This window comes from Neopsephotus bourkii, unplaced genomic scaffold (genome assembly GCF_033783945.1).
Source record: "Neopsephotus bourkii isolate Nb327-2 ecotype Australia unplaced genomic scaffold, CSIRO-AGI_Nbou_v1 NB_369, whole genome shotgun sequence".
Lineage (NCBI taxonomy): Eukaryota > Metazoa > Chordata > Aves > Psittaciformes > Psittacidae > Neopsephotus > Neopsephotus bourkii.
This window is the reverse complement of record NW_026900875.1, coordinates 228,696-254,160: the sequence shown is the minus strand read 5'-3', so window position 1 is coordinate 254,160 and position 25,465 is coordinate 228,696. Positions and strand designations below refer to the sequence as shown.

The following is a 25,465-nucleotide window of genomic DNA, read 5'->3' as shown; positions in this document are numbered from 1 at the left end:
GTATGTGAATAAGGAACATAGAAAGGGCAAGGGAAGCATCAGACTCATGAGCCTTGCTCAGGGAGAAAATTCTCTCCTGCATGCTTATGCTCACACAGTCCCCACATGACTCGAGTGCTGGATCCCTGCTCCAGCACTGTCCCTGATGAGAAATATGTTTTGCTCTTCAGCCTTGAGCAGTTTCTGGGGTCATGCAGGGTAGCTGCCTCCAGGGGCTGCCCTCCCCAGGGGCTGGAGCACATGTCAAGCCCAGATGACCACTGACTCATTTCCAGCTCTCATCAGGGAGCTGACTGAGCTGACTGAGGAGCCTGCACCTGCCATGCCAAAAGCCTCATCAGTCTCTGAAAGTGACCAGAGAGATGAATCAGCAAAGGATGGAGCCTGAGCATTAGCAGCAATACCAGAAGAGCAGCGCAATCATGCCCTTGAATCTGAATGGTGGTTACCTGGGCAAGACCATGTCTGTTAGCTGGACATGATCACCATTGCTCTAGGTCTGGTGTTTCTCCTTGGGAAAGCAGCTGGTGAGGGATGATGGAAGCAGTGTCCTGAAAGGTGCATCCCATCACACAGACTTTATCCAAGAGCTACTTGAGGAGTCTGGAGGTAGCTGTTGCTTGCTGAGGTCATAGGAAAAGAATAAAACCATCACAAGGGGGAGAAACTGGAGCAAGGCTTATCAAGGGCCAGAAACTTAGCTAAAATATCCAGGGCAATATAGCCTACAGTCCGGTCTGTGTCTGTGAGGAGGGAGCCTGGGTCAGGAAAAGCCCTGAGGAAGAAGTAAATTAGAGAGAGGTTTACTGTAGGCTTAGCTATGCTTTCCCTGCCTCTCCTCTCATTTCAGATGCTTAAGCTCCAGGCAGGGGTGGTCAGTGGCAGTCACATAGATGACCTTTCTCTAAGCAGTGGGGCTGTCCCTCCAGAAGACCACCCACAAGAACCTGCTCAACCTGGCATACCTACTTGTTACCCAGCAGCATGGGATAAGCATCCTCCAGCACACCCTGCTGCTGCACTCTATTCGATGAATGCTCTGCTCCTTGTAGTGGGACACACACACTCCCCTCCTGCCCCGTCTCCCTATTTTGGTATCTGAGGAAGTGATGGGGCAGCAGCTGCTTGTCTCACTGCAATTCCCATCTAACACAAGGGCAACATGAAACCTACAGGGCAGCCCAGAGCTCAGGCAGCAGCAGTGCATCCTCCCTGATAGCAGGTGAATGATGCTGTGCCCAGCATCCCACTGGTGGAAAGGTCCACCAGAGGGTCCTGTAAGTGGCACCCCAGGGCAGGTGGAAACCCAGGGGTATGCAAACAGGGTGTCTTATTGTTTTTGGGTCCCCTTCTCAAGGCTGCCAACCCAGGAGCAGCAGGATGCCAAAGCAAAGGAAGCCCAGCAGTTCATCTGGCAGAAACCCTCTGCTGAGGACAGGAGAAGTTCAAATGAGCAGAGTGGAGGAATAGCCTATGAATCAGTGTCCCTGCTTTCAGCTTGACCAAAGCCCAGGGTGTGGGAGGGAGGGATATGGAATGGTCAGGATGCAGAGCCTGTCTGGCTTTCACGTTTGCTGACTTACTTGTGGTCTGCAGTTTTCTTTTTATCTGCAGGATAAAAGGAGTTCAGTGCTCAGGTAAATCTTGTGTCAGGCACAGAGCCATTCCATCCAGGTATGTAGGAGGGCTGGACAAGGTAAGCACATCCTGGCTGTTGCCTACCCTTTCTACCAGGAGCAGGCAGACCCTTCTCTGCCCCTGACAAGTGCACATCAGCCATGCTGGGTAGTTCAGGACAGCCCCCCGAGCCCAGATACCCTGTGCCGGCGTTCATGGCCTGCCACTGTCACCTCTGACACTGTGTAGGGATACCCTCAACCAAATCCTGCCAGCACAGAATGGGCCAGAAAGAGCTGACTTAGTTTAGGCAAGAATCGCACCCCTGACCTGGAGTTCAGATGATATACATCCCATAGCTCTGCCAAGGCACCAAGGGTGCTCCAAGGGCATCAGATCTGCTGGTCGCCAGGCAGAACATGTGAGGGGAAATCAATCCTGTGATAGATACATGGTTCCTCCATGCAGACCTCCTCAGTGCAAGTCTTGCCACCCTGGGAGCCCCCTGACACAAGGCCCACTCAGCCCTGATGAATGGGATGCCCCAAAGCTGTCTAAAATTGGCCCAAATCTGGAGATGCCTGCCAAGGTTTAGTAATCCCTCATGAGCCATTGTCTACACAGGGAGAAAAGCCAGGGAGCAACCAAATGCTCACAGAGGACAACAAACAGAAAGAAGTGTTAAAAATGTGGGAATAGGGACCAGGAGGATGCCCTAGAAAGCAGAGCATCCCCACCACACTCATCATTCCCAGAGCTGGTGGATGCTGTTACATGATTCTCTGTCCAGGAATATCCGAGGATGAAGAAGTAAGGAAAAGCCGCAGTGTATTGGTCTTCCAAACCCCCTGCTCAGCCACTGTGGGATAGTGGGATTAAGGCACCTCCAGTCTAAACCAGTCCAGCCTCATTTCAATTTTCTTGAGCTGATACAAATGTTAAAAGCTCCCCTGGAATTACATTGCTTTCAAAAAATGTTTGGCCTGGATGCCACTCACCAGCAAGTGCCCTGTGCAACCCAAGAGAAGTGTGTGTCTGAAGCCCAAGGAATATTTACCAGGCTGATTCTGAGTTCAGTCCATTATCAATTACCTTTATTTGTCTTCTCCTGCTCTTGCCAATTGACCAGGGCAACATCTTGGAAACTCGCTTCATTTGGCGAGAACAGGATGTAATTAACCAGATAATCTGCTGATTCTCCTGTTGAGCTCTGTGTGCATGGTTGGTCTCGACATGGGCAGTGGCTGTGCAGGCTGGATCAGACCTGATTTCTGATGCTGTTTATGCACTTAGTGCTATGTAGGCAGGAAGGAAGATGCTGTCCTGCCCTCGGGCAATGACAAATCCACTTCTTGGATCATTCCTCAATCTGTAACCCCTGGGCTGAAGCCATCTGGGAGCTTTTGCTCTGGGGTTAGCTTCTTTGCCAAGGCAACAAGATTCCCAAGGGTATGCGGATACCTATTTTTGAAAAGGATAAGGATGATTTATTTCCCTAGGCAGCTCATATCTATTTTCTCACTGTGACCATCCTTGCTGCTTTATTCCAAACCACTAGCTAAGGTCAAGCAACTCAGCTGTGAGGTACAGCACAGCAAGGGCTCAGTCACAAGCTATTGGTGCAGATGGCACCACATAAGTAATGCCTGAACATTTTAATTGGCAAGGGAAATTTCAGGGAATACCCGATGCTGCAGAGTCCTTCAGGAGACAGAGGAGACTTTGTTCTCTACTGTGTCAGTCCTGAACCTGCAATTCAAATAGTGGAAAGGAATGCTGCATGTTGCAAATTATACCCTTCTCCCCCTCACCAAAGACCCCTCAGCACTTCCACAGGGGCTGTACAGGCTGCCCGTGACACTGGGACAGTACTGTAGGTCTGTGATTGAATAGTGCCTCCCTTAGTCTTCCCCTCTCACCAGGATGGAAATGCCATACTACGCGCCTTGGGATGGACCCTGCCTCAGAGGCGGGGATGCAAGTGCCCTGTGTTTCTTTCTTGGACTGCAGTTGAACTGCATATGAGTTACTTGTATCAGGCAGTGGTTACTTGGTCAGCCAGTGGGTAGGTGCAGAGTTGCTACAGATGAGAACAGCAAGGACCGCGGCAGGGTGACACAGGGGGTCAGTTTATGGGGAGCAAGGGACAAGAATCCAAGAGAGGGTGGTGAGGTGGCAAAGCAGGGGCTCTGAATGCCTGTCCACGTGGAGAGGGGCAGAAGCATAAAGATGGAGCATGGCAGCGAGCACCAGGTCCTGCAGCCCCCAGTGCTGGTAAGGGCCCTCCAGCTGCCTGGCTTGGGGCTCTCCATGCCCCTCCTGCTGCCAGCCACTTCGGAGCTCCCTGGGGAAGTCTCTCAGCCTGTTTTCCAGATTTGAATGCAGAGGCTATCACACAGTTTTCTCCTGATGAAAAATGAGCAGGCAGCTGTGCTGTGTGAGCTGTGCCAGGTAAGAGGGACCACAGCACTGTGACTGGCAGCAGGGAGAGGAGGGAATCAGCTGAGGGCAAGCTTTTTATATCAATCCGCTTCTGAGGGCCAGGCCAATACTGAAGCACGTCAGGAGGGACACCCAGACCCACTTGAGGGCAGAGCCGGGACTGAGACAGGGGTGGCTGGGGGGACCAGGATCCACCAAGCTGACAGCATCTGAGTAGAGACACCTCCACCTGCAGCACCCAAGCAGGAGCCACTTCACTAAGCTGGGGGGGAAGACAAACGCCATCCTCACCCTGGAAAACACGTCTTCTTTCCTCCCCTCCTCACTGGAAGGGTCTCTGAGAGGTCCCTCAGGAGCTGTGGCTTTAGGGGATCAATCCCTGACAGAAGGTGTGAGTACTGAAGGGCCGGTTCACAGCAAGGCTGCCCTTTGCAGGAGCAGCAGCTGGACATCTGGAAATATAGCACTAAGCCACATCAGGGCTAGGAAATGTATCGAGAAAATGTTACTGTTTCCAAAACTGGAAATGGCCGGGATTGCACCGAGGTACTACGCACACCCAGAGCTCCTCTGGGAAATGCCTGTGTGGGACATTCAGGCCCTTGCCTCAGCTGGGACCCGGCCGTGCCCCGTAATGGCAGGGAGAGCTGCTCTGCTCTCCACCCTCTGCCTCCTCGGGGCATGGGGATGAACCCGGCGCTCCTGAGGCGCAGGCATGGCGCTCAGCGGCTGGCTTCACTTGGCACTGTCGGATCTTGACGCCAGTACTGACGGATGGGCTGAGATGCCGGGGAGGCACCAAGGAGCTCCTGGAACCTTCCCCGGGCCCCGCGCTCTGCCAGGCTGCCTCACGCAACGCAGCGGAGCCCCGGCAGGTCCTACCCTGCTCCGCAGGGCCGGGCTCCAGCGCACCCCGGGCCGCGCGAGCAAAGCGAACACGCACCGCTGCACCAAGCTCTTCTGACACCGCCGAGCTCCCGTCGGCGCTTCCGGCTCAGCCCCGGAAGCGGAAGGTGGGAGCTGAGGCAGCGTGAGAAGATGGCGGCCCGCGGCACGGCGAGGCGTGGGGCTGGCACCGGGGGGTCCCGCGGGCCCGACCCGCAGGAGGAGCCGCCGCCGCCGCTTCAGGCAGTGCTGGTCGCCGACAGCTTCAACCGCCGCTTCTTCCCCATCTCCAAAGACCGGCCGCGGGTGAGAAATCCCCCCTGCCTGCCGCTGCCTCCTCTGGTCCGGATACCCTGGGGCCGCCTGTCCCGGTCTGCCCGGCAGAACGGAAAGCTCCGGGAGACCTTGGAGCAGCTTCCAGTACCTGAAGGGGGCCTACATGAAATCTGGGGTGGGGCTTTTTATAAGGGCATGTGGGCATAGGAGAAGGGGGAATGGCTTTATATTGAAAGAGGGGAGATTTAAATTAGATACTAGGAAGAAATTCTTCCCTTTGAGGGCGATGAGACATTGGTACAGGTGGCCCCTAGAAGCTATGGCTGCCCTGTCCCTGGCAGTGTTCAAGGGCAGATTGGACAGGGCTTTGAGCAACCTGGTCTAGTGGAAGGTGTCCCTGCAAGTGGCAGGGGGTTGGAACTCAATGAGCTTTAAGGTCCTTTCAAACCTAAACCATTCTGTGATCCAATAAAAAGCAGAGTGCTGGCTGGTGGTCATGGTCAGGCCCACGGTTGTGGTGTTACCTGCTGAGAGCTCTGGGCTGGGTGGGGAGAAGGTGAGGTACCTCCAACCATTCTTGGTAGGTTTTGGAGTGCTCCTGGGTGCCAGCATCTGCCCGAGGCTCAGGCTGTCCCTTTGCTACAGCTTTTCCTGCCTTTCCCTATGCTGTGGAAGCCTTCGGCCAGTTCTTCTTGCTTGTGAGAGTTTATATTCCCTGCTGGAGAGGCAGTGAGAACCTAATCGCTGCACTGGTGCTGTTTGCTTTTCATCTTTTGCAGATGCAGGAGTGGCAGTGGTTTTGGACAGGCTTATTTGGACAGGGGAAAGAAACAAAATCCCTCCCCTTGCAAGCAGTAATGGGTAAAAGAATATGGCCAGGAAAAATGATAGAGAAAGCACTTTAATTATCCAGATCAGAAGGCCGTATGTTAAAAGAAACAGCACTTCTGGAGCACTTAGGTTTGAACAATTGTCTTACCTTGTTTGCTGATTTAATGTTTGTGGTAGTCATAATTATACACGTGTGCTCAGGCTTGAAACACAGCAGCACAGAATTAAAGAATAATGTGAGATCACTCAGCTGTGAATCAGTAACTCAGTTTAAAAGCGTGGCTTGAAGCTTGAGTCAAGAGAAAACTCACTTCATTGTAGGTTGGATTTTTTCCCCTCTTGTTTAATTTTGGACACTTGCATTCCTGTGGCTTCTTCATTCATGTCTGACAGGTTTTTCTTGAAGCAGTTAAAGCCTGCGTCAGGGAATCAGCACTCTGGGATTTATTTCTTCTCCCCCCCTAGCAGTGCTGATGTTGAGGTATAAGAGTGTTTGTTCAGTTTTGTATATCTTTGGTTTTGGTTTGGTTTATTTTAGGCACTTTTACCTATGGCAAATGTGGCCATGATTGACTATACCTTGGAGTTCCTAACAGCAACTGGAGTGGAAGAAACCTTTGTTTTCTGCTGTTGGAAATCAGCTGAGATAAAAGAGCATTTACAGTAAGAATCTCTTCTTTTTAGCTTCATTATAGAAAGGATTCTTCTCTCCTTTAACAAGAGTCGAAGGCCTTGCTGGTTCTTCTGATGAAAACTGTGTGCAAAAGATTCCTTCCACCAGCTGTCTCCTAGCATACCTCAAAAAAGACCATTCGTCTTGTGAAGGAGTGTGGTTGTGCAGTGTATTAAAAGGGTTGAGTGATTTGGGACTGCATTTATATTGGCTTTTGACTCTTCTTTTCTAAAAGCAGGGGTTTCCTATGGGAAGCCGTTTAAATCCGAGTATCACCCTTTGTGTTATGCCCTGTCTTGGTGTGCCATGCAGCATATGCAAACAGCTTTCTCAGCACCTTTGTGTCTGTATGCTGCAGGTTTGCAGGGTAAAGAGAAACCTGCAGCATGTGATCTTTTCCCTGCCTGAGGTACTGCTTTCCAAGAAAAAAAGTTTGGGTTGTGTGTACCTTTTCCTTATCCTTTGTCAAAATGTAGCTCAAAGTGGAGTTGGGTTTCCTGAGTTTTCATAAGCTGCAGTCTTGAGGTCTAACCCCATTCAGTTACCTGCTGTGTGCAATGAGCATACCGAAGCCTGTCAATAGTGGGGTCATTGTAATAGGATTCTCCTTGCATTCAGTTACAGGTGTTGTGTACACTGGGGCACTGTATCCCAGTGTGTTCTCTACAGGAATATCCTTTTTACACTTCCCTAATGTGTTTTTCCGCTTCCAGAAAATCCAAGTGGTGCCGCCACACCTCTCCCAACACGGTGCGCTTTGTCACTTCTGACCTGTACCGCTCCCTTGGTGATGTGCTGCGAGATGTTGATGCCAAATCCCTTGTTCGTTCTGACTTCATTCTTGTCACTGGAGATGTGGTGTCCAATTTCAATATATCCAAAGCCCTGGAGGAGCACAAGTAGGTGTAGAAAGAGCGTATGCTTGTCTGGTCCACTGAGGCTCTGGGCTATAACATTCTGAAGAGTGATTTTAAAGTTCTGCCCTTCTATTTCAGGTTGCGGCGTAAGATGGAAAAGAACATTTCTGTGATGACGATGATATTCAAGGAGTCTTCACCTGGTCACCATGCCAGGTGCAAAGAGGATGACATTATTATTGCTATGGACAGTGCGACAAACCGTGTCCTTCACTACCAGAGAACCCAGGGGCTTAAACGGTTCTGCTTTCCTATGGTACGTCTGGAACTGGGTGGGTGGAAAAGGGCTGTGGTAGTGAAGCAGCCTACTCCAGGGAGGAGGTCCTACTTGAGTGAGGGCTGGGGAACTGTGCTTGCTGCTTCTTTTGGAGGAGCAGGTGATAGGAAGTAACTCTTGGTGAACTGGTGGTTTTTTGTCTTTTAACCATTATTTGAGGCTTGATGAAATTGTGCGGGACATATATTTGGGGCTCATTTCAGAGTTTGAAGATGGGGCAGACATATTTCTTACAGTTCAGTTCTTGCATTTATTTCATTCCTTTTCTCTATGTGAAATAAGGGAGGTGAATGATTTGTACTTTTGCAGGGGTTCCGAAATTGGGATGCTTGTACCGTTATCATACACAAACCGTTTTGAAGCAGCACTGAACCTGATACAGGTGGTTGAATTGCAGCATGTGCAATGGGTAGTACCTCCTCTTATTTCTGCCTCTACTGTTCCCCTAATCATATAGCAAATGCTCTGTAGATGTCTGTGGAGGCACTTTCTCCAGTGAGATGGGTGGACCTTTTTTCCAGCTCAAAACTAAGACAGTGATTATATGGCATTTTCATCCCCAAATCAGTAATCAGTAGGTTATTTCTTACCTTTGTATGAAAGCAGGAATCACTGTAGGAAGGCAAAAAGGAAAGAAACCCAAGACAAATAAAAACCATCAACAACAGAAAAGCAACCCACAGCTGTAAAAATCCACAGTGGGTATGGAAGCTGTGAATATTGCCAGGAGCCTCCTGGAGGAAAATGATTGTTTGAAGTACAAGCTGTTTATTGGAACGCTGCACTATGTAAGGACAAGGGCAGTCTCTGCTGGCTGACACACAGCTCTGTGTGTGACCATGCTGTGCCTGCTAAGCTAAGGTCTCAGTGTAGATTTTTTTGATCTTCAGAACTTCATCTAGTTCCAAATTCAGTCAGTACTGCCTCTGGCTTATAGAAGGCTTTTGGGGTTCAGTACTGCATGAGGCACTCAGATCATCTGAATTTTTTCCTCTTTCAGAGTCTGTTCCAGAGCTCTATTGAGAATGTTGAGGTGCGCCATGACTTGCTAGATTGTCATATCAGCATCTGCTCTCCACAGGTGAGCTCTGCCCATCTGAGGGTCCAAAATTCAATCTGAATTGTTCTCTTTGTCCAGCTGGTGTGCAGAGGGTGCGTGTGGTATGAGGGTAATAGCTTTGGAAATCAGAACTCCTAGCTGCGCTCAGTGACTGAACAGAGAGCCTGAGTGATCATGTAGCACTGCTCTGCAGGTTGACTGGGTGCTCAGTCTGTATCTGGCATCCACAGCTCGAGCTCAGACAGAGCTAGGCAGTAAATGTATCAGTACGCTAGCTGATTTGGCACAGGATGAAGCTATTCTGGAAAATACATGAATTCACTTTGAGTATAGTAACGTCTGTGGAGCAGAGGTGATGGCTGCACTGTGGAAAAGTGTCACTACTTGCAAGCTGGTAACGTTCAGGGTTATTCCAGCCTAGGCTTGCTAATATCTCTTGCACGTCTGAAAAAGTTGGTCTACAGCCTTCCTTTGGGAGTGAAACTGCAAAGTGAGGCTGGGCAGATTGCTTGAAAATGCAGTGTTTTGCCCCTTCTGTAAACCAGAATCTGTCCGTAGTCTCCATTAGCAGGAGGAGATGGGAAGGTCAACACTCCTAGCAGAAGGAATCAAAGCTTTATTCAAGGCAAGAGCATCACTTTCCTATACCGTATAACTTGTCTCTCTGAGAACCACTGGATAGCCATTAATTATCTGGCTTTCCTGGCAATATTTTCTGCTAAGTATATTATTTCCTTATATTTCATTTCTGGCAGGTGGCTGAGCTGTTCACAGACAATTTTGACTACCAGACACGGGATGACTTTGTGCGTGGTCTGTTGGTGAATGAGGAGGTAAGGAGAGGGTTATTACTAGGCAGATCCCATTACCTCATGTTAGAGAATCTTCTGATGTGCTCCTGCCTGTCTCCCAGGTCCTGGGGAACCAGATCCATATGCATGTGACAACAGAACAGTATGGTGCCCATATATGCAACTTACTAATGTATGAAGCTGTATGCTCTGACATCATCCGGCGCTGGGTTTATCCTTTGACTCCAGAGATGAACTTCACTGATGACAAGAATCAGAGTTATACCCATTCTAAACACAACATTTACCGAGGAGTTGATGTTAGCTTGGGCCAAGGCAGCGTGTTGAAAGAGAACGTACTCATTGGGCAGGGAACAGTCATCGGCAGCAACTGCTCCATAACAAACAGTGTTATTGGGCAGAACTGTAGGATAGGTGAGTACAACAATGGGGAACATGAAGTCTTGCCAGGAAAGGGCACGGTTTGTTGGGATTTGGTTTTTAAAGTGCATTTGTCTCAGAGAGGATGATAGATGGGTACCAATTGAGTTCTTGTGGTGAGAAAGGAGAACTTGGTTTTGCAGTGGAGAAAATAGGTTAAAGTTCTCAGGTACCATAACAATGCTGAAAGGTGGAAGGCACTTCATGCAGACAAGTTGTTTCAGTAGTAGAGAATGCGCAGCCTTTACTGATCTGGGGTTATTGCCTGCCAGTATCCTACAAATGAGTGATACCTGTCCCAGGTTTTGTGAGCTGCCTGGTACTCCTTCCTAGTTTTGGCTGGACTTTGTGATTTAGCTGTATTTGGGCAAAACCAACATGTCAGTTGTTACTGTAAACTGCAGTCTTTGTAGAGGACAAACAAATCTTAGCTTTGGATAAGTAGGGGCCATAAGCCCCTAAGACAAATTTTCACCTTTCGTCTAACATCCATCACGTATCAAAGGCATAGGTTTTCAGTAAGATACTTTCTAGTGGACTCAGCAGTGTGGGAGAGCAGCAACCTCCTTGCTCACTGTATTTGTGCTTGATGATGTATACAGGTGATAAAGTCACTTTGGATGGAGCTTTTCTCTGGGACAAAGTACACGTAGCAGATAACGTGGAGATCTGCCATTCTGTTATCTGTGATGAAGCTGAAGTGAAGGAAAAAGTAAAGCTAAAGCCTCACTGTGTCCTCTCTTCTCAGGTGAGCTCTAATTATGTTTGTTCTGCTTTTCTTGGCAGTTACTAGACTTGCACTGGTCCATACCAGAATACAGGGCTGCTACAGGCCTTTTTGCAGAGGTGAGGGATAGCTACTGCTCCCACCTTTTTCTTCCTTTTGTTTGGTAGCATGGTATGACAGCAGTACTGATGTCTTCAGTTATACTTGTTAGTATATAGCTTGTCTGGAGCAGCTGTTTTCCCTGCTGGTGGAGCTATGAGGGGGCAATCAGCATATTTCTTCATTAAGATATGTTACATGTATTTGCAGGTAGTAGTAGGTCCTGGCATCACTCTTTCTGAGGGCACAGTGATCTCTCTGCACCCACCAGATGAGGAGGAAGAAGATGATGACCAGTTCAGTGATGATTCTGGTGTTAACAAGGAGGAAAGCAAAGTGAAACTGAAAGGTACGAGAACCTCTAGTTCCATGCAGTCTGGCTATGCAGAGGGCTTTGCCTTCAATGATCATCTGGGGTCTTTCCCTCCCCCATTGTAGATTCTGCAGTACCAGGCTGGAGATTTGTGCTGCATACAGTTTGGACAACGTGTGTTTTCAGTAGGGCAAGCAAAGATGTTCAGCTGAAGTTGGACAATGAGATGTACCTCAATACCGCAGTACTAAAATCTTTGGAGACTCAGCTGTTTTCCCTTTTTTTTTTTTTTTTCCTATTTTTCCCCCAAGAGTAGAAGCTTTGTAGGAGATAAAAGCTGAAGATGGAAGGGATGTGCAGTTCAAGGCAGGTTGCAAGATCTATGTCCTTGTACCTGGACTGTGTCCAAGGACTTTGTCCTTGTGAAATACTGTTTCTACCAGTCTGGATTTGTCAAGGGATCTAAACATGGTCAGCTCAATGTTGCTGCTGCAGGGAGGAGTAAGTCAGTCACTTGTCAAGGCAAGTGAGAAGGTAGAAGCTGAAATCCATATGCATGTGCAGGGATCCCAGCTCCTTCCTGATGAAGGATGTGTAAGGGGCAGTAATGTGCAAGTTATACCAGTCTATTCCAGGTTTGCCTGTAAGCAGACCTGATAGGTCTACCTCCTAATCTGTTTCTTTTTCAGGTTACAATAAAAAGGATGTAGGCTCAGAAGGCAGAGGCTATCTCTGGAAAGCAGATGACAAGAATGAAGATGATGAAGAAGAGCAGAGGCAAAGCCTGTGGGGTGAGGAAAAGTGTAGTATGGTCACCTGAGGATGGACAGACAAACCTGTGTCAGGGAAACTGGCTGAGTGGGGTGCTGATAACTTTGTCTAGAGTAAGACCTGGGCTTTGTGAAGCAGTCTGGCTTCAGATGTGTATGGAGGCAAGTTGAGAGGTGAAAGCAGATGGTGGACCAGATTCTCTCTCTTCCTGTGCTGTGGATGTTTTTATTATACACTAACATGCAGAGCTGCATCTGCAGTGAGTGGTGCACTGTGTAATACCCTCCCTTAGAGGGGAATATGCTTTGGCTGTTCTGGGTACTGCTGGCTTTCTTCCTGCTAGTGACAGCATCTGCTGACATTGCTTCATCATGAGTCAGCAGCCTGCTCAGGATGTGTTTGCTTCTGTCCCTGTGCTTTGTTGTCTGCCTGCATACTCTTAAAAGTCCCATTATCCTGGTGGTAGCTGTAGTATTCCCTCTGCAGCAAATCTAATCACGTGGACCTGGAAGTAGAAGCTTCCTTGCAAGGATGCTGACTTGGTTGGGATGTCCCTAAAACACCTAGTTTTTTATGCATATGACAGCTGCAGTTTTTGAGTGTTGAATGCTTCATCTTCTCTCCTTCATCAGGCCCAGCTCTGCATTCAGAGGAAGAGAGCGAATCAGACAGTGACCTGAGCATGGGCTCTGAGGAGCTGGATAGTCGGGCAGCGTCTCCTCAGCTAGATGACATCAAAGGTGAGAGATGGGCTCTTAAGAAGTATGGTGAGCTTGCAGATAATGCAGTGACAGTGAGATTTGTGCTGCTTTCTTAGGTATATGGGAAAACTTGTGGATATCTATAATACCTTTTTTTCTGATCTCACTTCTTGCATTTTCTACATTTATATATTTTTTTTTTAATTTTCCCTGTATTGCTGCGTGTTAACCCAAGGTAGGCATGGATGAGAAGCTAGACAAAGAGCCTTCATCTTTCTCACTCCTCATCACTGGGCCTTCACAAAAGTGTCCTCCCTGAGTTATCTGTTTAAGTGGCACCGGCACTGCCTAAAACTCAGAAATTTGTGAACGTCCAGCAGAGTTGCCCTGTGTGGACAGCTCAGTGCTGTAATCATGCTGGAGAATTAAATATCCTTGTAGGAGCTGCCTCTTTTGGCAGACATGTTTTGGTTTTCTGTTTTGTTAAAGTTACTCTGGATTTGAGAGGTGCTCAAGCCAAACCAGGAATAAAAGCCCTCTTCACGTTAAAGTATCTCCCCAAAGGAAATTAAACGAATAAATGTTAGGTTTGAATTCACATCTTTAGGGGAAGATGAAGTGTTTCTGAATAGGTAAGGCTAGATTGTGAAAGTGCAATAGAAAGTATGCTCTAAAAAGTTGCAGAGGTAGATAGCTTTGCAGTGGTTTGTGTGGATAGATCAATGATATCTAGTAGGTTTTCTCTATGTGAATTATATTTGGCTGTTTATAGTTGATGTGGGATTGTGCCAGGTTACAGAGAACAAATAGACATTTGTGTCAGAATGCTTCCTTTAACGGCATAGTTTCTTCAGTAATGAACACTTTGAAGAATCTGTGCTTTTCCCTCTCATGTCTAACTGCCTGTTCTTTCTTTCATTAGTTTTCCAGAATGAGGTTCTGGGTACATTACAGAGGGGTGAAGAAGAAAACATTTCCTGTGACAACCTGGTCCTGGAAATCAACTCCCTCAAGTGAGTATTTCTTTAGGGTTGCTGTCCCTTATGCTGAACAGTTGGGTTTGACAGTGGATCTAGAGGAAAGAGGAGAAACCATGTGAATACACATAGGATTGTCAAACATCAGTTTCGTCAGTACAGAGCATGGGAAATGCAGATTAGAGATCATGACTGAATGGCAACAGGAGCTGATGGAAAGTGCCAGCTGCATCTATAGCATCCTTAGTGGTTAGGCTTTTCCTGCCTGAATTCTGTAATGAGAGATTGAATTGCTATTAAGTAACTGTGGACTGAAAAGAGCAAGCCAGTTCTTGGCAGAGACTGCCTGTAAGTTCATGCAGGGGCTCTTGCTTTGTGCATTGCAACATTCAACCAGCTGCCTGCAGCTGGGGCTCTGCTGTGGTGTGGCTTGTCCACTGTTTTTACAGCAGCAAGTCTAGAACATGTAATCAGAGTGCATTTTACCTACCATTTCTCAAATACAAACCTGTTTCTCTTGTGCAACAATATTTGTACAGTACTCTTGTAAATGTGAGGGTGCTTTCCCTGCAGCAGCTTGTTCCACTGTGATAGCAGATTTTCAAGATTTTTGGCCTTCTGCAGGGCCTGATGCAGTCCAACGTGGTTTTATTGCCTGAATATTTGGAAATACAAACAAACAAAAAACAAATCTGGAAGATGAAAATTAAACCTTCTGTATCTCTGTGAAGAGACATGGTCTGCAGAGATCAGATAGTGTGAAGTGTTGGGGGGGTTTGCCTTTTTCATTGCAGGTATGCGTATAACATTGGCCTGAAGGAGATGATGCAGGTGCTCAGTAAAGTGATCCTGGAGTTCCCACTGCAGCAGATGGATGCAAACCTGGACTCCCAGAACTATTTCTCAGCATTACTTCCTGTGAGTTCTGCTCCATCTGACTTTTCTCTGGGCTTGACTTCTAGTATGTAGGAGTCTGTCTGGATGCCTCAGGTGTTTCCTGGCTAAGAATTCTTTTTGGTTAAGCCTGAAGCCACTCAAACTCTTTGAATCATGAGCCTCTTTGTCATCTATAGAAGTAAAAGTGAACTGAAACTATTGTACTTGCTCAGAACTCACCTGAGACTGTAGGTGTGGGGAGCTCTTCTTCAATACCCTTGGTTGTTTATTTCCTGTGTGTGATAGTACAAGTGCATCACTTGCAGAAATAAAAGAAAGGGAATTGTCAGAGATGCCTTTACAGACTTGCATTCCAGGAACCTGGCTCAAATCCATCATAAGCCCTGTCCCTGGGGCAGCAGGGAGTGCTCCTCTCCCAATGGGATGCTTTCCAAGGTCTTGCTAATCTGCATACTGAAACTGGTGCCAATTTTTTCCCAGCCAAATGCAAAGGCATGATATTGTCGCCTTTGAAGGTACAGAATTCTGTTGTGTCTCTAAAGGGGTTGTATAATTGGGTGACAGCAATTTGTATTTCCTGACTTAAGGGAGACAAAATAGGGTCGGGTCTGCTTTAAAAAGCAGGCAGTCTTATCTTCATGGTTTTGTTCATCCAAGCTGAAGCCATCATAGTATTTTTGGCTCTTTGCTGTAGCCCATTTATATATTTGGATTTGCAAACTCTAAAGATTGCAGAGGTGTTTTTTCAGAATGAGTGGATCTGACACTTGTTTGAGAAGGACTAAGTTAATTTTTTTAGGAAATGGAGCTAAAGAGGTACATCAGACATCCTCATAATACTTCCTCTGAGGAAGTATGTGCTTTTTATTGAAGTGAAGGGGTGGAAAACTAATTCTTCATTATGTAGGTGTAAGTATGGCACTTAATTCATCTCCTGGACATGTAGAAATGCCTTCTGTAGAAAACATCCATGTGAACTGATCTGTTAATCAGATGGCTGAGTGAGATTTTGCTGTTTGCTCTGTCGAAATTCTGCTTGCCTGTGTTCATTTTTCAGTCTGTTTCCTTGAATAGCATGTCCTGTCCTGGGAAGAGGATTGAAGGAGGAGGAATGAAGAGAATGTGTAGAACAGGTGTTAGAGTCTTAAGTGGAAAGCAGTACATCTAGACAACAGGTTGTACAGAGTTGGTAGCTGTATAGGATGGTGGTGTGGTGTTTTTTCTTTGGGTTTTGTTGTTATTGTCGGTTGGTTGTTTTCCAGCTAGGGTATGGCATCTCTTGTCTCCTAGGTAGGGCTTCTAATCCAGCATGAGTAGGACAGGAGAACTTCACTTCAGCACTCAGTCAGAAGAGGTTCTAGTCTGGGATAAAGGATACTGCATAAATGCATAATGACTTGCATAGTTGTCCAAAGCCCCTTAGAAGCTGAAGACAATGGAAGTACTGAACAAGGGCTTACCCTTGGGTAACTTTGCCCATATATATTTCACCAAAGAAAAGTTAATGCTCATATTTAACAGCAGCGACAGCGAATCAACTCACTTTTAGTGCAAAGCAATAATCTGAAATTCAATAATCTGAATAATGTGAATAATCTGTAATATTGAGGGTGACCAAGCCCCATGTCATGGTCAAATGGAATTTCTCTAAGCAGAGAATTGTGTGCCGTGTGCATTTATGAAACACAAATTATCCTTAGATGTATTGTTTGCTAAACCTGTTGACCACTGTGGCAGCCAGTTTCTTCAGATTCTCCTTTGTAAAAAACAATCAAAAAGTTTGAGAATCCTTCCCTGGGACAGTTTTTGTGCCTTGGTGTTGTTAGTGTGTGCAGAACTGTGCTAGCTTTCTGTACTAAAACTGGCAGGAAGGCAGTATTCTGGTGGAATATACTGTTAAAGTTCAACTGTACCCATGACGTTAGTCACTGTTACAGTAACCCAGTACATTTGAGTTGATGTGCCTCTAATAGAGGTAGTGAATCAGCCCTCAAAGGCTTATAAAACAAGTATCAGTGGTCTTCCTGGGCAGCAGCTTAGTGTATTTCCCAACAGTGCTCTGAAGAGAAGAGACCAGTTCTTCAGGCAGAACATGCATGTTTGTACAGCACCTGAAACAGTGGCTTTTCTGCAACTTGTCATTCTGTAGTTAGTAGAAAGTACACTCCATTAATTTATAAGCATTTACTTACTTACACCCTGAGAATCCCAAATACTAACTTGGTATATGTTGGTATACCATGAAAGCATGCAGCTGAAGTGTGTAGCTGTGAAGGTAAAAATGCCTCAGTCAGTACTGGTATTGGGCGCAGATCAGTTTATAACGTATGGCAGTGTTATTTTGCACAGATTTGCATTCTGAGAGTCATGAATACCAGAAGCCCACTGATTTTACAGAACTGTTTTATGTTTTTCCCTATTTGTAGCTCAACCCTAAGAGATGCTGAAGGAAGATGGGTTGCTTGTGTAAGACTGATGGTAGAGTGGTCCCAGGCACCTCAGGAGGGGAAATTGTGGAAATGCCGAAGTTATGATGTATGGTTTGACTTGAAACCACAGTATGTGCTCTGAGGTGCTGGCCCCTGAGCATGAAGCTCTTAAGTGTTGCAGCAATTTTAGAAAACAAGTATCTGGTAAAGAATATACCCATGGGTATTTTTCAGATGAAACATGGAGGCTTTAGAAATAGAGTTATGTCAGGCATCTTGTTCAGCTCTTGTACAAGTTACAAAGCAGAGATGGTACAGAAAACCAGACCTCTTCTAGAACTGTAGACATAGTTTGAGCAAATATAGCTGAATCTGCTGATAAATTGAAGGCTCTGCTTCTGTTGTCACTGAAGTAGCATCAAACTACTTATGTAGGTGAGGATGTCTAAAGGGACCTGGGGGAAGCAATGTAGCAGTTCAGTTTGCGGAGCTGGCCACTGCCAGGCAGCAGTGCAGACAGCTAGCATGTGTTGTGCACCTCTTCAGGTTTTCATTAGGGAACCTTACTCCTTTGTAATGTCATGCAAACTCAATAGCTTCTTGTCGGAATTGGGTCCCTTCATGATTTAAAGGTTTTAACAGAAAGGTGTTACAAAGTATTTCTTAGCTTAGAGCTGACTTGCTAGTGGCTTTACTGCATTTTGAGGTGAAGAATTCCAAAGGATAATGAAAAATGCAGGAGGTGGTTGCAGAGGAGGGACGAGTGTTTAGGATTAAGCATTTTGCTGAAGGCTAAGTACTTTCCGGAAATACACCATGCAACCCTCAGTTTTTTGTTGTGACACCATTGGGATCATTCTGTGCTCTTTCTGTTGTTCCTTGAGCCAGTTGATGCACTGCTATACAGATCAGTTTGTTTGTACTAATCCCGTTCTTTGTTTCTGCTTGAGGCATGCAAATTCCAGCATGATTGCATAGCAAATGTGTCTGAAGAGGTGATGGAGTGTAGTACTACGGAATAGTTGAGCACTGTTTCCTAATACAGGCTGCCTTTGGTAGTCCACACTAGCCTGGGTTCTAGCTCCACTATGTGTTCTGGAGCAGTCCCTCTGATAGGGCTACTGCCTGTTAACAGTTGTCCTGGGCAGAATAATGCTGATTAACCTGGATGTAGGTGACTCTGAGCTTCTTCAATTACCCGTTTCCCTTCAAAACAGACCAGATGTGTTCTGTAAGGAGCCACTGTTGAAGGCACAGCAAAACAGTGTATGTGTACGGGCATGCCAGGGATGTAGTTGTAGGAATGTTTGCTGCTCAATTAATCAATTAAAAAAGATACGGAACTCTGATTTAATTTCCTACGTTGTTTATGTAGGATGGTCTGGTCATGATGTGGCCAATGAGGAAGTTTTTGTATCCTAGTTCTGATGCCTTTTAAAGTTGCAATGAACAGGGGTCAAACTATTACCTCCTATCCCAGATTAAGGCAAGTCTGCTGATCTGCAGAGCTTTCCCTTTCCCTGCTGCTTGCTTTCAAGATATGTATAACAAGTGAAAGAGCTGGGGGGAACTCAGACAGAAATACTGTTTGATGAGGCAGCACCAAAATCATTAAACTAAAGACTTGATAAAATATAAGCCTTGGAGGAGAGAACTACAATCAGCTAGTAGTATAACAATTTCTTGCCCTTCATCCTTCCCACCCGTTCCCTGCAGCAGACTCCAGGATCCAAACAAGGCCGTAGGCATACAATAAGTGTATTTTGGGGCTGCTCCACTGTGTTCCTGTTTTAGGGTGGCTATTTTCCACTGTCCATTTCTCCTCAGCTGGTAATTATCCTGGCACCGTCTTTTTCTTTTTTCTTATTTGTTCATCTGCTTTGAAGGAAAGTTCCACTGAAATGTCAGCCGCTCTGGGGGGGGGAAGGTTTGAGTAGCATCTGTGTACCTCTCCTTATCAGTCTGCTATAAACTGATTTTGTTTGAGTATCAGGCTCCATTAACACATTTATTGTGATAATCAAGTATTCCATCCAGAGAAGCAGAACCAAGAAAGCTAATGGATATAAAATCATAGAATAGTTAGGGTTGGAAAGGACTTTAAGGTCGTCTAGTTCCAACCCCCCTGCCATGGGCAGTAACACCACACACTAAACCATGTCAGGGGGGTTGGAACTAGATGACCTTAAGGTCCTTTCCAACCCTAACTATTCTGTGATTCTGTGTCACCCAAGACTCCATCCAACTTGGCCTGGAACACCACCAGGGATGAAGCATTCACAATTTCTTTGGGCAACCTGTTCCAGTGCCTCACCGCCCTAACAGAAAGAATTTTCTCCTTATATGCTATCTAAACTTCCCCTGTTTAAGTTTTAACCCATTACCCCTTGTCCTATCACTACAGTCCCTAATGAAGAGTCCATCCCCAGCATCCTTATAGGCCCCCTTCTGATACTGGAATGCTGCTATCCTCAGAGCCTCTTAATAAAACTAGGTCCTGTCTGCACATGTGAGACAGCATCTGTTTTATGGACTGAGTGGGGCAAGTATATGAAGTGGTGAGCTGAACGGTTTCTTAAAATGCTTCCCTGGGTCAGTTTCTTAGTGCAGCACAGCTGAGAAACAGCGCTGAGTGCACAGATCCATCTCGCAGCTCAGGAACTTTTCTGTGTTTTTCGCCTGCAGCTGTTGAAGAACTGGACCCCATTGTTTAAGAACTACATAAAGCGGGCATCGGATCATTTGACTGCCTTATTTGCCATTGAGGAATTCTTCCTGGAACACGACAGTCTCTGCACATCAATAGCTAAAGTGAGTATCTGCTCCCAGCTCCAAGGATCTGGTTTTGCTGGATTCGCAGTGAAATTCATGGTGGCTGCGTAGTCGGCCTATCTGCTTTAGAGGAGAGAATTTTGGGGTCTCAGTGGAGAGGGTATATAGAAAAACTATCCATAACAATTGCTTTAAATAAAGTTCTGTGTTTGCCTGTGCTTCTGAGGGAGCACAGCTGAGTGTGAGTATTAATTACCAGCATGCAGCCTGAAGGGAGCTATTATTTTGTAGCTTCTAACCTAGGCGCCCTTGCTGTGTGACACTGGAAGAGGTGAGGGCAGAGGCCTGCTTTAGGAACAGCTTTACTTCATTTGTCTCTTCATGGTCCCTGGGATCTAACTGCCAAATGGCTTATCCTTCTTTAGAGTGCAAAATGAGCAAAGCTGGGAATAAAGCTGGGATTTCTTTTTCAGGCTGAGCTAGTTATGAAACTGGGAATAAAGGGGCGCTGATGTGGCTTATTGCTTATCTCCCTGCTTCTGAGGGTTTTCAGTACATTCCTCCTCACCCTCCTTCACAAATACTTTTATCCCTGTGTTTTCTGCCCTGTCACATTGAGTGCATTTGACTCAGACCACAGCAGTGTCTCAGGAAGCCCCTGTCTCTTTTGGAAGAGCTCTCCTAGAGCCTACTTAACTCTTGGTTCCTTAAGAAAGAGTAATCCTAACTTCTGCTACCAGTGCTTCTGGCTTATGGCAAAGCACTTAGGACTGGAGCCAAAAGTCTTCAGTTTGGTGAGCCAAAATGTTCTTGAATTACAGCAATTGTTTGGCATGTGTCCATTGTTATAGGGGCCTGGGTTTCTCTGGAGATTGGGAATTGAAGTGACACTTTATATTTGGCGTTGGCAGCCAGCTTTGTCAGTGCTGTGCCACAAGGAGACCAACTGCAAAGTGCCTGCTCTGCCTCAGCACAAAGGCACCCTGAGAAAGCATGATTGTAATCTTAGCCTTGTTGTGCTGGGCAGGAGTTTGATCTGATGAATGACCAATTGCTTTGACACCTGCCATAAGGCACTTCTAAGAGAGCTAGCAGAAGGAGCGAGGTTGGGACAGGGCTGGAGAGCTTGATGCTCTTCTCTGCACATGTCACCATTATGCATATGTAGGCCTGCTTAAGAGCTGCTAGTTAGGTCTGCTTTGGGAATGGGGTTTGGATGGTTTAAAAGAGAACTTGAGTTACATCTTGAACTGATGTCCCCTGTGGCCGTTTATTGCCCACAGCTCTCAATCATAACCTGTATCCATAGAGCTGAAGCCGATGAGGCTTGAACTTTGACTCATGATGTGTCACAGCATCAGTCAGGAACATAAGGCTTGGTAGGAGAAGCACAGTTATGTTTAACAATAAAAGCAAAATTAAGCAGACTGAGTGCTTTCTGTTGAAGATAGAGGTGGGAGGCACAGGTTATGTGTAAACATTGTACTTGGACATGATCTAGCCCCAAAAGAGTTTATAGAGAGCCCTGTTGTTCTTTCTTTATTGCTGCAGGTGTTGATGACATTTTACCAGCTGGAAATTCTGGAAGAAGATGTAATTCTCAATTGGTTCTCCATGCGGGACACATCTGACAAGGGAAAGCAGCTTCGTAAAAACCAGCGGGTAAGTCCCAAAGGTGTTTAAAGAGGCAGGATGGGAAGGAGGGAGAGAGAGGGGGGACAACAGCTGCCAGAATAAACTTTGAGTGGAGTTTGGTGCCACTGTCACCTTCTGTGGAGCAGCTGCCAATGCATGGTAGGACACTAATGCACCAGTGCATTAAACACTAAGCAACACAACTTTGTTTTCCAGAACAGTCGCTTCTGTACCTTCTGCCATAATCATCCTGTTTGGATGAGGAATGGAGTTTGTTTTTAGTGAGGTCTCTGTAGCACGAGGCCAGCACTTTCTGGAGCAACAGCATCGCTTGTGGAAGCCAACACCCATTTGAAATGGGCATTAGGCCAGTGCCCTGTGTGCTGGCCCCATACAATTCTTTTGAAGCTTTCATTCCTGGCTCACCAGTCCCTTCGCATATATTTCTAAGCATTTGCTGTACCAAGTGTTTTCATTTGGCTTGTGTTGCAAGGAGAGTATAAACTTCCCCACTCCATCAGGCAGAACTTTCTGCTGCAGTTTGGCTAAGCCTTGTCCCAGTCCTCCTCCCTGGATCTGGATGAGGAGCAGGGGAAAAGAGCCATCTCTGAAGAGCTCCAACTTTGTTTAAAACCTTTGCAAAGTCAGCTGTTAGTATAAGTCAGCAGTGCTTTCAGCTGCTTATTTAAGCTCAGTTAAAAGGTAAAATGAGCTGCCTTCTTTATAGCCATTTCTCAAGGAGGAGGTTTTCCCAGCAGAGTTTTCCAAGCTTGTCTTATTTAAGTTGCAGCTGTCATTTCTTCTCCCTCAAGTTCTGAAAACTCTCAAACTTTTGCCTTTCTGTTGTGGGATTGTCTGACTGAAGAAATCTCCCTCAGGAATCTAATCAGTCTGGGTTTGTCCACGGCATCTCAGTTGGTTTTCGTCTAAACTTTTTTCTCTCCCTCAATCTGCCTCTATTTCCATGTCCCCTAGAAACATTCTCTTTCTCTTTTTTGTGTGTGATACCGGGGTGCTCACTGACATGGTGTAGTTGTTGAGTGCTCCCCAGCATCTCTTCGGTGTCACTTGTCACACAATTCCATTTCATTGTCTCTGCAGCTCCAGAAGTTTATCCAGTGGCTGGAGGAGGCAGAAGAAGAGTCGTCTGATGGCGACCAAGACTGACATGGTGGCTTAGCATGAGAAGAGGCACTCTCACTGCCTTTCTGGGCCAAGTGGGCAGGGCAAGATCAATGCCAGTGCATGGTGTGTAGATGTGGGGCCTGACATCGAAGAGACTGACAATCCCATCGTTAATTGTGTGTTCCCAACTTTGCCACTTCCCTCCCTCACTTGCCCAGTGGCATCTTATGTTGGATGGTTGCAACCCAGAATAAAAACCATAGGGAAAAGCAGAAGGTGGTAATACCTAGAATCCCTTTGGAGTCTGGATATGGTATACTATAAACTATCCTTTGGGAGGTCCTTGTTACTAATACAAAGGGAGCAAATAGATGCAAATGCATACAATGCCCTTATAAATCTATAACCATCGGGGTTGTGGAAGAATGGTCATACAGCTAAGCTGTTTGGAGTCATTGTTGCTTCTGGAGCTAGGGGAACTCCTGCTGAAGAGACACTGGCAAGGTTGGTGAGTAGGAGCATGTGGATTAGGATCTGGAGTGCAGGACTGGGATTCAGGAATTCCTGTGCCAGGAGAAGATGCAGTTGTCTGAGGATGCCCAAGGCATTTTGCAGCCTGGAAGGCGCTTCCGTGATCTTTCCAGAAGGGAAAATCTTACCATCTGCCATGCTAGAATTTAACACAGGGCTGCACAGTAGAGCTGGTAAAACTGTGTTTCCCCCTTCTGCAGAATGGGATCGTATGTGCTCATTTCCCCTGCAGGGGTTTGCTAATAGTGGCTCTGCACTGGTCAGTGAAATGCTGTATGGATCACCAGATCTTAGACATGATCTGTCTTCTGTGCGTCCCCAGCTTAGCAAACAAGTTTTAGGAAAGTGTTTGTTTAATAAAAAGGGAGCAGAGATGCCTGGCTCCTCCTGCTGTACCAGCTACATTTGTGTTCTGCTCTGGGGCACTGACTGCACCAGCTGCTTTGAGGAGGATGCAAGTTGCTAAATTCTGCTCCTGTGTGAAAAGGAGCAAATGGTATTTCCTTCAACAGCATGTGCTTCATGTTTCCATGTGATTTCAGTTATACAATCGTGTTTATTCAGTTGCTTACTTCATGTCCTTCTATTTATTTGAAAACTTCCCTCAGACAGCAGGGAAAGTGCTGCAAACCCACTGCAAAGTTCTGCAGCCCCAGAGCAACTCCGCATGCAGCAGGGAACAAGTGTGCCTCTGGCACTTTATTGCCAGCACAGACAATGTGTGGCAGCAATAAGGCCTTTAAGAACAGCTTCTTGGAAGTGTCACTATGCTGTGTTCTTCCCTGCTCTCCAAGAACAGAGTGGGGGGAAAAAGGCACAGTGAGAATTGGCTTGTGCTCACAGGTGGGTAATTTGTTGGATGTGCTGACCTTGCCTCTGCCCCTTCAGGAGGAGCATGGAATAAATCCTTTGCAGGGGGAAATGCACTGGAGCTGCTCACTCAGGATACTTACTTGGCTGTTCTGTGGTGCCACAATTGTCAGTGAGGGGACGGCATTGGATGCTGGAGACCAGGGATACTGCCTCTTAAAAACTGATGGTCAGGGAGGACGATCTTGTGCACTCACACTATCAGTCACCAGGATTGTGCATAAATGTGCTTGTTTTCTGACATTGCAAACTCAGTCTTGTAAATGTTGGGGAAATAGGTGGTATCTGAATTTTCTGTATCTGCCAATATTTAATTCAGGGAGCAAATAAAAACTATCCTGGTGTTACCAGCTTGCTTGCTTGCTTTGTTTGACTTTGAACTGTTTGCCTCCAGCTGTGGCATGTGCCTGACCAGGGCTTAAGGGGTAAGCAAAACAACTCATCACTTTTTCCTCAGGAGATTTTAAGCACGAAATAGGCAGGTGGGGAATCAGCACACCAGTGCATTGGTGTAAGTGTTCAGTGATCGCTCGTGAGCTCAGTTTACAAGTAGAGAACACTTTGTTAAAACTTCTAAACATAGAATCCTAGGATGAGTGAGGTTTGGTTTTGTGCAGGATTATGCTGCAATGATGAGCTTAAAATCCTGTGAAACCTGTTATCCTTTACCATGATTAGCGTCAGTGGGAATGTTGGCTGTTAGGTACTGTGTTGTGCTCTCCTCATGTTGGGGAGTACGAACTGGCAGAGAGGGGAAAGGACAGCTACAGGGCACTTGGTAAAACCATCTACAAACCAGTTGCAAGACGTGGTAATTTTAAAATCCCCTTGGACAATTTCCCCCCTCCCTTCTACAGTGTACAGATGGCTTAAAAATGCATTTAACGTGTAGTTCTGTAAATGTCTGGATTTTGCCAGAGGCTCTTGATTCTTTGTGCCAAATAGCAATTCCACTTTTGTTTTTTCCACATTCCCTCCTCCTTTGCTCCATAGTAGCCAACTTCTTCATGGTGTGAGCTGCCTTTTTATCCAGGGGATAATGTTCTGCAGACAGATATCCTTACCCTTCAGGCCTTGGTGGGGTGGGGTGTAGTTTTGCTGCTTTTCTGGGATAGGGTAGCAAAAAGGAGGCAAAGTAGGACTCTTAATATTCTCCAAGATGGAATTCTGGTGTGGTGCAGCATCCTTATGGGCAGGTAAGTGTAGACTTTTTAAAGGAGCATAAATTGTATTGCTTAAGTATAGAGTGGACTTGATGCTTTCTGTTGTTTTCAATCAAGATTTATGTTTGGCTTGAAATGCCTTTGAGAGCAACCTTGATTGCACAACCCACTTTTTTGAGCAAGGTAAGCATAAAGTATCCTTATTTTTTCTGAGGCGATAGTAGTCAAGTGCCTGACTTCCCATC

The 25,465-nt window shown here is 46.3% G+C and overlaps 1 protein-coding gene across 1 annotated transcript; it reads left to right on the top strand.

Annotated features, from left to right (window-relative positions):
- The first annotated feature begins 5,045 nt into the window (after nt 1-5,045).
- EIF2B5 (eukaryotic translation initiation factor 2B subunit epsilon) lies at nt 5,046-24,411 on the top strand. Its single transcript, XM_061348709.1, has 16 exons — nt 5,046-5,250; nt 6,590-6,714; nt 7,438-7,623; nt 7,720-7,897; nt 8,919-8,999; nt 9,734-9,811; nt 9,892-10,204; nt 10,813-10,958; nt 11,247-11,385; nt 12,039-12,140; nt 12,753-12,860; nt 13,744-13,834; nt 14,593-14,716; nt 19,810-19,935; nt 21,448-21,558; nt 22,633-24,411. Exons 1-16 carry the CDS (start codon nt 5,098-5,100, stop codon nt 22,696-22,698), a joined length of 2,127 nt encoding a protein of 708 aa, XP_061204693.1. The 5' UTR covers nt 5,046-5,097; the 3' UTR covers nt 22,699-24,411.
- The last annotated feature ends 1,054 nt before the right edge of the window (nt 24,412-25,465 follow it).